A 14,216-nucleotide genomic window follows, 5' to 3' on the forward strand; every position below is an offset into this window, starting at 1 on the left:
ATCTCTGGAACCGGCCGTTCTAGTTTAAAAACGGACCGTTCCAGTTATAAAATTAACACATAATGGCCAATAAATTAATGAATAAAGATATGTTGCAACCAATAACGTTAATTAAGTAGCACTTCTATTTTTAACGTTATTGGAAGGACTTATTGATTAGCCATTTGCTAACTTGAATCCTTATGCAAAATCTATTTCTTTAGATAAAAATACTCATGTATACTTATTTTTATGGTTAATGATATTAATTGAGTAGCACTTCTACCCTTTAATATCATGTAAATCATAAAAGTTAATAGAATAAGTATTCATTCTCCTAAGCTTCAAGCATAATTTAGTATCAAAAAATAAAAATCAATAACATTGATTGAATAACAATTCTATCTTTCATGTTATTGGAAGGGTTTATTGATTAGTAATTTGCTAACCCAAATCCCTATAATTTTCTAATAAAAAAAAAAAAAGCATCTCACGTTATATATATATATATATACACATATACATTTCTGAGGAGTAAATTAAATATTTATAAATTTATATAATTTTGTACAATTGATTAAAGGTACTGTTTTTACAGGCATTGTAGGGTGTTAATACCTTCTTTACACGTAATTGACTCCCGAACCCAACTTTAATTTTAAAGACTATCTTTTAAAGGGTTTTCCAATGTTTTTCCCTTAAAATAAAATATTGGTGGCAGCTCCATTAAAAAGAAATGTTTGGATCATCCCGTCGTGATCCCGGTTACGACAACATAAAAATCTAATATATATATATATATATATATATATATATATATGTTTATTGATTATAAATAATTATGTACATTTTATTGAATTATTTGTACTTATTGGATATTTGTTCTCACTCCTCACTTTTCTTTATTTTTTTAAATTAAATCTATTACAAAATAGATGGATCTACCTGCGATTTCAGGTCATTTTACAATTGTTATTATTGTTGTCTTCTTTGGAAGAAATTGGAACGTGGAGGCTGTTTGATGGATCTATTATAATAATTTTTATATGTCAATCATAATATTTTAATTGTAAATTTATTTCCACTATCAATGTAAATATTATAATAGGAGTGAAAGAAATGAATAATGTATAAAATAATACATTATTGTAAATATTTTTAGAACGATATGTAATCTAGTAAGTTCACAAAATATTCTTTGTCCTTATGAAAAATATTATTAATGATATAACTGTGATAATATCATATAAGAAAAATATATTTAATATTATTAAGTTGTGTGAAAAATATTTATATATAAATTTATATTATTTAAATACTACATAAAACTTATGAAATAATGTAAAATTATATTTTAAATATCATGAAATTTATCAAAAATATATAATTATTATTTTAATAGTAAAATTTAAGACATGCACAATTTATAAAGAAATATTAATCATGTTATTATTGGATATGTTTAGAGAAAAAAGTTTTAGAAACCTTTATTCTGAGTGAATATATTGAGAATGGCGACTATAACTAAGAATAATTATTTTAAAGATAATATTTGTGTTGTAAAAAGCAAATTATACGTGACATTTTGATAGAGAAATAATTAGAAAGATTAAAGCAGAATAAAAATCCGACCTGCCGGATTCGAACCAGCGACCTAAGGATATCTGTTCAACAACTACAGTCCTCCGCTCTACCAACTGAGCTAAGGTCGGTTTGATGTATCTTTTACAAAACAAGATATTTGAACTAATCTAAATTTATATAAACGAACTATCATTTACACATATTCCAATACACTCAAATAAAAAAGCATACACTCAAACAAAAAAGCATGAGTATAGATAGATTAAGTTCAACGTGATTTGGGGTGAACAAGTTGCCTGGCTAGTGCCTTATAAGATATTATACAGCTTACAGTACTATAACTCTCTAAATATATTCTGTCAAAAATAAATTTATACAACCTCGTAATTATATTTGTGTACCTCGTAATTATATTATAAAGTTATGAGTTAATTTTGAAAAATATATGATATAAAAATATAAATGAGTGGTATAATAAACATATAAATAAAAATATACGAATATATAAGTTTGGTTTGGATTAAATTGGTTGAATCTTTAAAATCAAATTTGATATCCAATCAGATTTCCTAAAATAAAATAAAAAATGGTTTGTTCAATTGGTGGCTTATTTAGTTTTCAAAATTTTTAAACAATTTTTAAACATAAATAAATAAATAAATAAATAAATATATATATATATATATATATATATATATATAAGTAACAAAAGTAATAACTTTCAATTTTGATAAATATATATGTTTGTTTAATTTCATTCAGATTCTTACCAGTTACTGTAACTTTCAATAATTATGAATTCACTTCATTCTTTTAGAGAAGTGAATTCAGGTCATAAATACTTGATCAAATAGTTGAAATCTATCGATGGTAAACAAAATTCTAAAAACGGTGATAAATTTAGCAGCTCAAAGCTTTGATTTGACGATCAAAATTCAATTAGTCTGTCCACACTGCGGTTAATTGATAGAATCAGCAAAATGTTTATGTAACTAGCACATGAAAACAGTATAAAACTAAATATTCCCAACTGTCAGACTCAGAACTTAATGTGTTATTTTTCCACTAAGCTCCCCACTTTTTTTTTTCCCATTTCTGATTCTTCAAAATCCCTTTTTAATATGTCAAATCAATAGAACAATGTCGTCCACTTTACTACATCAAGACCAATCAAAAACAAAACCAAGGCAACACAAACGGCTGTCTTTAATTTATATCAATCTAGATATCTCCTTGGTCTTAATATTTACAGTTCCACGAACTTCTTTTCCAGAACACTGCTCCTGCTCTTCATAACAATCTGCCATAACCATCAAACATTGAATTATAGTTTGATATCCAGATAGTGCTAAACACATGAATAACCTCAAGCAGCAAAAAATCAATTTATTTATTGAATACATCATTTGTACAAAAATACAACCTAGAAAAGCATTAGAATTGTGAAGTCCGGAGTCTACATCTAGTGGCATAAGAAAAGGTATACACTATGATGGAAATTGTTGATGTTACATCTGTAAACACATATCACTGAAAAAGTTAAATTGATAAAGCCAAGTCCATACCATTGTTGGTTTTTCCTGAACTCAGTAAGCACAGGGTATATGTTCTCAAAGGCAGTATAAGTCTCATCTCTCACCTAAAAATGGAAATGAAAACAAACATAAAAAATCCACTGAACCAAAAAATGGGGAGAAATTTTAAGAGAGGTTATAATAAGAAAATATTACCTTAGCTCCCGTTAGAACAATTTTTCCAGAAACAAATATAAGCAAGACTATTTTAGGTTGCTTCATACGGTAGATTAGGCCTGGAAACAGCTCCGGTTCATACTGCCATCACAAACAAGCAAGTATCAGCAGATATCTCCACTTTCTCTTAACTTCTAGACTTTAGACGAAGCACATGTATAGACATAATAAATTGCCCTTTCTATAACGTATACTTCCTTTCACACACACAACCATCCCAATTTACAATACTATTCCTTAAGCTTAAACCATTTCACTCCACTTAAATTTTTACAACTACAAAAAACATTCCATCCTATAAGTACTTGCGGCAATTGGCAATGCATTTTGGGTCAAAGCAGTGTCTTCACAATAAAAATAAATAAATAAAAACAGCTTAGTCAATGTTTGGCTGTCATATAAACTAGTTTTGGTTTTGCATATGAACTCCAGTCAAAGCAATGTTTTCCATATTTTGCAACATAGCACTTTAAACAAAATACTGTATTTAAGCAGGTTATTTCATATCAGGTATGTAAATATAAAAACAACCTCAGATCATCTTAGATACTACCAAACATCAATTGCAAAAAAACAAAATATAATAATGTAAAAGTCACAAGATCTAACCTTACGAATTATTTTTGCCCAAAAAAAAAAACTTACACTTGAGAAAGCACCATGGGAATACGCAAGACCCTCCAGCCGTATAGGGAACTTGACATCACAAGAGCCAACAATGTTCTGAATTTTGAAATCCTAAAGCATAATACCAAAGGAATGAATTGGTAATCAAGCACTACATAATTACAGTGAAAGAACAACAACAATCATGAATAAAACAATTACAGCAAAGATCATGAGAAAGGGCCGAAGCAAGAAGTAGTACCTTAAATTTTGCTGGGAAGCCAAGCTTTTGGATAATACGAGCATACTGAATGGGGGGAAAACCAAAATTTTAGAAAATAATATAAAGAGCTAAACCCATCCAGCCTTCCTCAATGATTTAAAGAGCTCAATCAACTCCAAAAGCAGGATGAATAGTTTCAAAAACAAGCTCCCCCAAATGGCTTAGTTTACCATGGCCTCCATTTGAAAAAAATAAAAAAACATAGACAGAATGAAAATAAAATAAAAAGGAACAGTAACATACCTTCCTTGCTGCCAATTTAGACTGCTGCTCACTCTTAGCTCCAGTACAAACCTAGTCAGTCAATAGTCATACAAATAAAATTTGAATGTCAAAAGAAAGAGATTTACAAGAAGGCTACCAAATTAATTTGATATTGTAACAAGAAACATTAGAGCCTTAAGCAGAAAGGAAAAAGAGAAATTTATTTTAGCCATCTGGGTTGGCAAATTCTGAATCAAATAATGAGGACAACGTTAAAAATAAGAAAAAAATGCTCTAGTATCATCTATGAAGACACAGCAGAACTGCAAAGGAGCATACCATCTTGCCAGAAGCAAAAATAAGTGCAGTTGTTTTGGGCTCTCTTATCCTCATAATAACAGCAGCAAAACGCTGCAAGCAAACACATCACAAACATCAGTACAAATACAAACAACCAATTATAACTGGTATATCTAATACATCTGCTAATTATTGATTCTGAATAACAGAAGTGCAGTAACAAGTAGCTTATTTCACATTGGATATTAATATAAATTAAAAAATAGTATTCTAAAATCAACCAAAGTTCTCTGGTGCAAACAGGAACACAAGAAATTTCAAATACCCAGATACATGACAAGCACAACCACAAGCCAAACTTTTTTGCAATTCAGATGCAAAAACAGAAAAAGAAAAATGTGCAATGCACCTGCACAATTGTGCTTGTGCAGACACTTGAATGAAATTCACTAACAGCAAATGAAACTTACCTTGGGATTGTACTCCGCATTACGAGCTTGAAGTGCAATTGTTTTGAGGTCCAACTTACAGTCCAAATTGACAGTGGACACAATATTTCTGGCAGTATAAACAGATTGATATTAGAATACTCCATATAAATAGAGGAAAAATTATTACATATGCTAATGTAAATAAAAGCATATTTTGTACATAATCCAAAGTAAGATTGTAAACAAAAGCAAAATTATTAGATACTTCAATGTACTTTGAAGCAAAATCCTTAACATTCCAATGTGAATAGAAGAAAAATTACTATAATTCCATTATAAATAAAGAAAATGTTATTGATCAAAAGTAACTAATGGCAGAAGGTAGATCACAACATAAACTGCCACCCCTTAATAACCCAATATTAGCGACATAGCACCACATAGAGTGATCACTATTCACTAATCATAAATAGTGGATGCAATCTCAAATTTTCACAAATTTGTAATGCACACATAATTAACAGTCATTATTGAAACTTGAAAATATTCATTAAAAATTTAAAGAAATATATGGTATTCATTAATAATAATACTCAATAAGTCTTTCCAGAGTGCCAAATAGATAAAACTTAAGAAAGGGTGCAAAGTCTCAAAAATTTATTGGTTGTTTGTCATATTTATAATGAACTCTGAAAAATTTATCATGAAGCTGGCTATCAATAAGCTTATTACTACTTATACGAGGATTAGGATACCGCAGAGTCTCTCAAAGTTTAAGAAAAGATCTGCAATTGCAATTTTGGCAACAGCATCATGAGGGTTTTGGGGGTCTCTGCCACCATAATTGCAGTAGCATTTGTCCACATAATTTCCCACAATATCTAGAATCCCGATGAAATCGCAACCGCAACCACAACTACAATTTAAAACCTTGGGATCTCTAGCTATTTCTAGTTAAATGCCATTAACAGAATATAAAGAATAGGTTGTCCAGCCCATCACCTCACTTGCTTCTTGTGTTACCAAAAAGTGACCCTCAACAATACAAGCCCTAGTTATACCACAAAGATCACCACTATCCATAACACAAACAAAAATACTTTCATTTCCATTTACAAGCAGAATTCTCACTACCATCATGATAGCGTTAAGAAGATACAACACCACGGAGTTAATTAACTTAGTTGGACACTAACAATATCAGCTCACTTCTTATTACACAGAAAGGGGGTAAAGCCACAACTTAAAACTCAACATTCAGTTATCCAACGCTTGCAATTGATACCCATCGAGAAGGATCTCGTGATCTGTTTAACAAAAAGCGGATACTCACTGGAGGGTAGGCACGATCCCAGAAGGGTGCTTCTGTACATCCACAGGCTGGCTCCCTTCCAATCCTTGGTCAGCCATCAAACCCTAATCACAGAGCTACCCACCAATCAGTACCCTTTGAAAAAAAAAACAAAAACAGTTCGCTTCTTTTCTCTCAACTCAAAAAGAAAGACCATTTATCAACCAATAAAAAGGTTTAAATAAATAAATAAGCCAGATCTCGAAATCTCTGAAACCCCAAAACAGTTTAACAAGATTTTCCCAGAAGAAAACGAATCCCTCATTTAGTTTTAAAGCTTGATTTAGAAAACACGAATTGGGGGTTTGTGTAGGAGAACCTAGGTTGGAAAATCGAACCTTGGAGAGAAGAATTAGGGTTGGGATCTGCGAATCGGATAGGGAAAAGAGTGAAGGGAACCCGAAGGATTCGAAAGAAGGTTGTTTTATAGGACTTTGAAACCCCAAAACAGTTTAACAAGATTTTCCGAGAAGCAAAGGAATCCCTAGAAAAGGCGAATTGGGGGTTGGTGTAAGAGATTTCGGGGTAGAAATCGGAGTTTGGAGAGAGGAATTAGGGTTGGGATCTGCGAACGAGAGAGGGAAAAGAGAGTGAGGGGAGTGGAAGGGGCGCGAAGGATTCGAAAGAAGGGTTGTTTTATAGGAGAGGAAGATTGAGAATTTGGGATTTGTATGTAATGGATGGGTTTTGATACGAAGAGAGAGAGAGAGAGAGAGTGTGTGCGCTTTTGTAGTCCAGAGAATTCGATGCAGAGAGATTTTTTAAGTTACATAAAATCCCATCTCTTATATTTATAATTTATAATATTTTTCTATTTTTAGACTAACGCTCTTCAGATCCAACCCACGCACCTACTCACAATACAAATCACCAATAATTAAAAAAAAATGACTTTTTTATTTTTATATATAATAATTTATTTTATATTTAATTTCAGAATTTAAAATAACAATCTATTCACAACGCTGTAAAAATAAGATGATGAAAATCCAACATTTATATTAATTAATGTATTTTAGAGAGGGCCTAACGGCGGCGAGGCCCGAAGGCGCGGCCGCGTGGCCACAGTGGCGCGGCCTGGCCGGTGCAGCGACGAGACCTGTGATTGTGAATGTATTTTACTAAGAAAAACAATATATATATATATATATATATGATCTAGAACATTCTCCACAAATGCTAATGCAGTGTTTTAAATAAATTATTTTTAAAACAAAATTATAATTATAAATAAATCTTATCATATAAAACTGTTAATATTAAAAATATTTTTCTTTTTAAAAAAATTGGTTCACATCAAGAATAATTTTATTATGTGAAGCAGTTAATAACGTAACATCCTCAAAATTTTTACAATTTTTACTAATGTAATAATTAATTGTTATTATTATTTTTATATATGGAGATTAATTTTTATGATTATTTTAACCAATTAAATGGGTTTTATAAAGTATTTTAGATATTTTTAATGAATATAAATATTTTAATAATAATTATTTACGAAAAAATATTTTATATTTTAGTAGTCCAGAACGGGCCGTTCCGAAATTGGAACGGGCCATTCCGAAATTGGAACGGGCCGTTCCGAAATTGGAACGGGCCGTTCCAAACTACTAGAATAGCATATAAATCTTGCATCGAAACAGGTCGTTCCAAGACATGTTTTTATGAAAAAAATTAGAAACCAGAACGGGCCGTTCCGATTTAAGAACGGGTCATTCCGGGACATGATTTTATAAGCAAAGTTGGAACCCAGAACGGGCCGTTCTGATTGAAGAACGGGCCGTTCTGATTGAAGAACGGGCCATTCTGATTGAAGAACGGGCCGTTCCGGTTACATTTTTTTACATAGCATTAATAAGTCCAGACGGGCCGTTCCGGTGGCATATTTTTGAGGTGACGAAGGAATCCAGAACCGGCCATTCCGGATTTGGAACAGGCCGTTCTGGCCGCGGCCTGGTGCCTATAAATAGAGCGTTTTGCACTCTTTAAAATTTATTTCTTCATTTTCTAATCTTTTTCCTCCTTTCTCTCTGAAGACGAAGGGGAACCTAGAGGGGGCGACCATCAAGATTCGACTCATGCTTATCGAGGTAAGGGGGGAGTGAGAAATCTTGCTATGGGTGTGGGAATATATGTTGGGTAGTGGGATTGGCCCCCAATCCTGTGTTTGCTGTATTTTTTTGTATGCTCATGTATGAGAGGTTTCTCCCAAACGTATCTGTTTTACTTATTATTTTTCTTATATGCAATTAATTATATGATTTAGAGTGCTCTATGGGTTCCTATGGGAAAACCCTATGAGAAATAGGCAAAATATAAATATTTTCTGTTTTGATTTCTGATTGCTCTGTTGTATTCCTTGTTAAATGTAATGTGTAACTATGTGATTAATTTTGAGAATAAATATGTTTTGATATGATTTAGAGTGCTCTATGGGTTCCTGCGGGAAACCCTATGAGAAATAGGTAAAATATAAATATTTTCTGTTTTGATTTCTGATTGCTCTGTTATATTTCTTGTTTGATGAGATGTAAAAATATGTATTTAATTTTATAAATAAACGAGTTTTGATATAAATTAAAGTGCTCTGTGAAGACTTGGTGAATATGATGAGATAATGTGATAATTTGAAATGTGATTGAGACATGAGATATGAAATGTGATAATGAAATATGATGAGATAATGTGATGATGTGATATGACCATGGGAAATGATAATGTGATATGAGAATGCATAGAGTCTTGATTGACATGCATCATTTGCATAAGTGTTTTAAGGGTATGATATGGAATACACCGCCAGAGAAGGCCCCCTAGTGTAAAAGCTTTGGGGATTAGTCCTTGGGGATAGCTCGGTTTGGAAGTCTCAGTCTCGCCCATTGTGTGCATGGGATGTATCTTGCGCGGCTTAGCTATCCCGACGAGACTCTGGTAGTATATCCTTCTAGTGAAAGTGCGCAGAGGGTTTGACCCGGCATGTACTCCTAGACTACTCTTCGTGTATTGCTAGCGGCAATATGCCATGTGATGTTTTACTGGCGCCACATGCATGATAACATGTAGTCCGTGTCCATACACGTGCATTTTCAATGTTATATAATTAATTGATATTTTTATGTCTTGGATGAGTGAGATGTAATATTGTTATTAATAAATCTGTTATATCTGTCTTGTTTGTGTTTGGCTATTCGGTGTGTATTTTTATACTGTGAGCTAGAGTGAGATGTTTCTCACTCCCTTTTCTTTTTGTTGTTCTCCTTTGACTGTTGTACAGGTGATTATCAGCATGAGGCTGAAAATGTAGGTGATGAAGCTTAGGCTTCAGAGTTTGGCTTTGCTCTGATAGGACATGTGACATCGGGGCGTAGATAGGATTAAATTAGAATGTTCACTTATTAAATTAATTTTGGAGACTTTACTTTTATTTTATTTTTTTAAAATTTTGTTGATTTTGTTAAGTTATGCATGTGATACTCTCTATCTGAACACGTTGGATTTTTTCTAATTATAAAATGTTTTATTATTCAAATTTTATTATTATGTGTTATGATATGCGGGGTAGAGGGTGTCACATTTAGTGGTATCAAAGCAGGTCGATCCAATCAGCCGTTAGTTATGAGTCTACTGTGCTTGTTTGATAGTTGAATGATAAAATGAATTAATTGTGAAATTTATGCTAGCGTGATGATTGATTATGTCTTTTGTTTATTTGATTTTGTGTACTATTTTCTTAGACTATGGCTGGTAGAAATGATTGTGCGATTGCTGATGCCCTTCAAGCGTTGGCACAAGCTGTGAGTAACAATAATAGGGCTGAAGTCGCTCCTAACTGGTTGGAGCAATTTCAACGAAATAATCCACCTACTTTCAAAGGAGGATATGACCCAGATGTTGCGATGAATTGGCTAATGGAGATCGAGAAAATTTTCAATGCCATGGAGTGTCCTCTCGCTCAGAAGGTGAGGTTGGCTACCTTCATGTTGACTGCTGATGCCCATTTTTGGTGGGAAGGAGCACTTCAAAGGATGATTGATGGAGGAGTGAAATTGAATTGGGACAACTTCAAAAAGGTCTTCCTTGAGAAGTATTTCCCGGATGATGTGAGGAGTCAGAAGGAAGTTGAATTTCTCGAGCTGAAGCAAGGGAATGATACAGTGGCAGAGTTAGGGGTGGGTATGCGGACCGGTCCGACCCGTTTAAGGCCCGGTCCGCGAAATCCGCATTTTTAACGGGCCGGATAAATCCGGTCCGCGAAATAAATGGACTTAAATTTTCAAGTCCGTATCCGGCCCGTGAAACCCGCGGATAAACGGATAAGTCCGCGGGCCCAATTAAATCTAAATTTTTTTAATGAATATTGACACATTTAATGAGATTTTGAATTTCTTTTTCTTTATTTAACCTATGAAAACATGAGGAAAAAAATACATATAAAATGATATAAATATACTTCTAATAGTAACATCAAACATTATATAAATAATAAACCAAAGTCTTAAATAACAAAGTTTATACATTCTAAATTTCTAATAGAAATATTTAAGTCTCAATGCCTTTAAAATTTAAAGTCCAAGCATACCAACTATTAACCAAATATTAAAGCCTTACTACCTTAAAACTTTAAAAGTCTTAATACACAACCAAACAAATTTAAAGTTCCACATTTAAACGGGTAATCCGCGGGCTCGCGGATTAAATCCGCAAAATCCGCGGACTTAACGGGTCGGACCTAAAAAGTCCATATGATTATACGGATTAAAAAAATTGAGTCCGTTATCCGTGAAGTCCGCGGACTTACGGACCGGTCCGCGGACTCGAGTCCATATACCCACCCCTAGGCAGAGTATGCTGCGAAATTTGATGCTCTGGTTCGCTATTGTACTCATTATCATGGTGAGGGTGGTGAAAGGGCTAAGTGCATTAAGTTCGTGAATGGCCTTCGTCCTGAGATAAAGACAACGATCAATTATCAAGAGATTTATCACTACCCGACGCTTATCAAACAAGAGTAGAATCTACGGCCGTGACAACCGTGCACGTGCTGTTTTTTACAAGGGAGCTGGAGGTCCTATGCGTGCTGCAAGTTCTAGTGCTCTAGGTAAGAGTAAGCCTTACTCCGCTCCTGCCAAGATTCAAGGAAATCATGCTAAGAGTAGATCTGTGGCTGGAAATTCTTTCGTAGGTGGTGCTGCTAATGTAGGAGGCTCTGTTTCTACACCTACTAGTCGATGCAAGAAATGTGGGCTACGTGGGCATGAGCACTATAACTGTCCTGACAAGGAAATAACATGTTTCAACTGTAATGGCAAGGGTCATATTAGTACTCAGTGTCCACAACCGCCAAGGCAACGCATGATGGGAACAAGAGCTAGTTCTCAACCTAAGCGTCCAAAAACTACTAGAAGAGTATTTGCTCTTAGTGGTGCTGAAGCTGCTCAGTCTGACAATTTAATACAAGGTATTTGTTTCATAGCTGAGAATCCTTTTGTTGTACTGTTCGACTCTGGTGCAACTCATTCTTTCATTTCTTTTGCCTGTGTCTAAAAATTGAAATTGCCAGTGTCTTATTTGAGCTATGATCTAGTTGTAGAAACCCCCACAGATGGTCCCATAACTACTTCTAGTATTTGTCTTAAATGTCCAATTGTTATTTCTGAAAGACAATTTTTGTGATGTCCAATTGTTTTACTGAAAGACAATTTCTTAATGGTCCCATAACTACTCTTCGTGTATTGCTACCGGCAATATGCCATGTGATGTTTTACTGGCGCCACATGCATGATAACATGTAGTCCGTGTCCATACACGTGCATTTTCAATGTTATATAATTAATTGATATTTTTATGTCTTGGATGAGTGAGATGTAATATTGTTATTAATAAATCTATGTTATATCTGTCTTGTTTGTGTTTGGCTATTCGGTGTGTATTTCTACACTGTGAGCTAGAGTGAGATGTTTCTCACTCCCTTTTCTTTTTGTTGTTCTCCTTTGACTGTTGTACAGGTGATTATCAGCATGAGGCTGAAAATGTAGGTGATGAAGCTTAGGCTTCAAAGTTTGGCTTTGCTCTGATAGGACATGTGACATTGGGGCATAGATAGGATTAAATTAGAATGTTCACTTATTAAATTATTTTTGGAGACTTTACTTTTATTTTATTTTTTTTAAAATTTTGCTAATTTTGTTAAGTTATGCATGTGATACTCTCTATCTGAACACGTTGGATTTTTTTTTTTAATTATAAAATGTTTTATTATTCAAATTTTATTATTATGTGTTATGATATGCGGGGTAGAGGGTGTCACAAATAATATGAATAATTTTCTCTCCAAAAAATTTAGTTCAAGTTTATGATAATTAAAAAAAATGTTAGCTCAAAATCTTATTATATCTTATCTTAATATATAAAATTATTGATTTTTGGGAGTAATTCTCCTTTCAAAATATTTTGTTCAAATTAGGAATAATTAATTTTATTTTATAAAATTATTATTATTTGTGAGCAATTTTCCTCTAATGATTTATTATTTGTGAGTAATATAAAATTAGGAAGTGTATTGGTTTAGGATTTTATAGGATTTTAAAAAACTTTTTTTAAGTAAAAAAATTCGTTGGTATTCGATCAAGATTTTATGTCACTTAAAAGTAATCCAATGGTATTCAATATGGATTTTCAAGATTTTTTTTAAAAAATCCATTGGTATTCATTTAAGATTTTTTACAACTTAAAAATAATCCATTGATATTCAAAAATATAGAGATTTTAAAGGATTCTTATATTAGAGGGATTTTGAAGGATTTTTAGTAGTATCTATAAATACCAAATTCATAAAACAATCTCATCCAAACTCATCAAATTTTGGAGGATTGTTTGAAGTGATTTTTCAAGTGCTTCAAGAATTTCCAAGCGAGTTTTTCATTTTTTTTTCTATGCTCATGTCTTCTCCATTTTTTTTCTCTTGCTAATAATATTGTACTACTACTCATATATAATATTGTACTACTATTCCCATTTCATTCCCTTATTTGGTAAAACTTCTATACGTAAATGATAGTGTCATTGACTTGCTCTATTTTTCTCTTCGTTCTCTTTAATTGATTTGTTCTATTTTGCCCTATTTAATTGAGATTGTTCCTCAGTTATATAACACAAAAAAAATGCTTAAAATTTCAATTGTAGTAATTTTTTTTATAACACGCGTCAAGAAAAAGGAAAGGTAAAAACTAAAATTTATATCATGATCTTTATAATCAACTATAGATCTTCAAGACCTTTTAACGAATTTAGATTTTGTACCTGCACGAGGGTACTCTGGTAATTTTTCTATTCCTGCTGGGTCTTCGTCTTCCATGATGTATCTTAAGGAAAGAGGGGGGTACCTGCAAAAGACACTCCAATGCTTAAGTCAGTCCTCGGTCTTAGAGATATCAATGCTAATCAACTGGTAATTATGAAAACGTACCTTTGTTTGTCACTAATCACACTTATTTATACTAACTTTAATGGGCTTAGGCCCATATGTAGGCCCATAAGAGAATCCATTAGTGTTTATCCGTAATAAATAAGTAGGTTATTGTAATGAGTCGAGGACTCCTCGGTGTAGTCATATCGACAACTCCTCGGTCCTTTCTTATATTTGACTTGGTACTCATACCCTTATCTGGTATAGATTTATTAGAACAATGTATATAAAAGATGAATTTGTGTTAGAGTTTCTGTTA

General features: G+C 32.7%; 2 protein-coding genes and 1 non-coding gene across 5 annotated transcripts; 1 reads left to right on the plus strand and 2 right to left on the minus strand.

Moving 5' to 3' along the window:
• Positions 1 to 1,605: 1,605 nt before the first annotated feature.
• On the minus strand, positions 1,606 to 1,691 carry TRNAY-GUA (transfer RNA tyrosine (anticodon GUA)). The gene is given in 2 exon segments: positions 1,606 to 1,641; positions 1,655 to 1,691. It is a non-coding gene; the product is annotated as a tRNA-Tyr (tRNA).
• Positions 1,692 to 2,462: 771 nt separating this feature from the next.
• On the minus strand, positions 2,463 to 7,250 carry LOC109793149 (TATA-box-binding protein). 3 transcript variants are annotated; one of them, XM_020352619.3, is made up of 10 exons: positions 6,828 to 7,249; positions 6,472 to 6,566; positions 5,178 to 5,265; positions 4,747 to 4,818; positions 4,447 to 4,497; positions 4,183 to 4,227; positions 3,960 to 4,052; positions 3,294 to 3,395; positions 3,129 to 3,202; positions 2,463 to 2,863 (listed from the first exon to the last, which is right to left on the minus strand). In XM_020352619.3, coding segments are annotated over exons 2-10 (603 nt in total). In that variant the 5' UTR covers positions 6,549 to 6,566; positions 6,828 to 7,249; the 3' UTR covers positions 2,463 to 2,862. The 3 variants fall into 3 exon arrangements, with proteins under 3 accessions (XP_020208208.1, XP_020208202.1, XP_082916553.1); XM_020352613.3 differs by having other exon boundaries at positions 6,472 to 6,554; positions 6,828 to 7,248; XM_083060427.1 differs by lacking the exon at positions 4,183 to 4,227 and having other exon boundaries at positions 6,472 to 6,554; positions 6,828 to 7,250.
• A 2,979-nt stretch (positions 7,251 to 10,229) lies between these two features.
• LOC109810937 (uncharacterized) lies at positions 10,230 to 12,165 on the plus strand. Its single transcript, XM_083060630.1, has 4 exons — positions 10,230 to 10,451; positions 10,563 to 10,661; positions 11,467 to 11,950; positions 12,053 to 12,165. Exons 1-4 carry the CDS (start codon positions 10,230 to 10,232, stop codon positions 12,163 to 12,165), a joined length of 918 nt encoding a protein of 305 aa, XP_082916756.1.
• Positions 12,166 to 14,216: the final 2,051 nt, after the last annotated feature.

The sequence above is a fragment of the Cajanus cajan genome, chromosome 7 (assembly GCF_000230855.2).
Source record: "Cajanus cajan strain Asha chromosome 7, NIPB_CcT2T_4, whole genome shotgun sequence".
Classification (NCBI taxonomy): domain Eukaryota; kingdom Viridiplantae; phylum Streptophyta; class Magnoliopsida; order Fabales; family Fabaceae; genus Cajanus; species Cajanus cajan.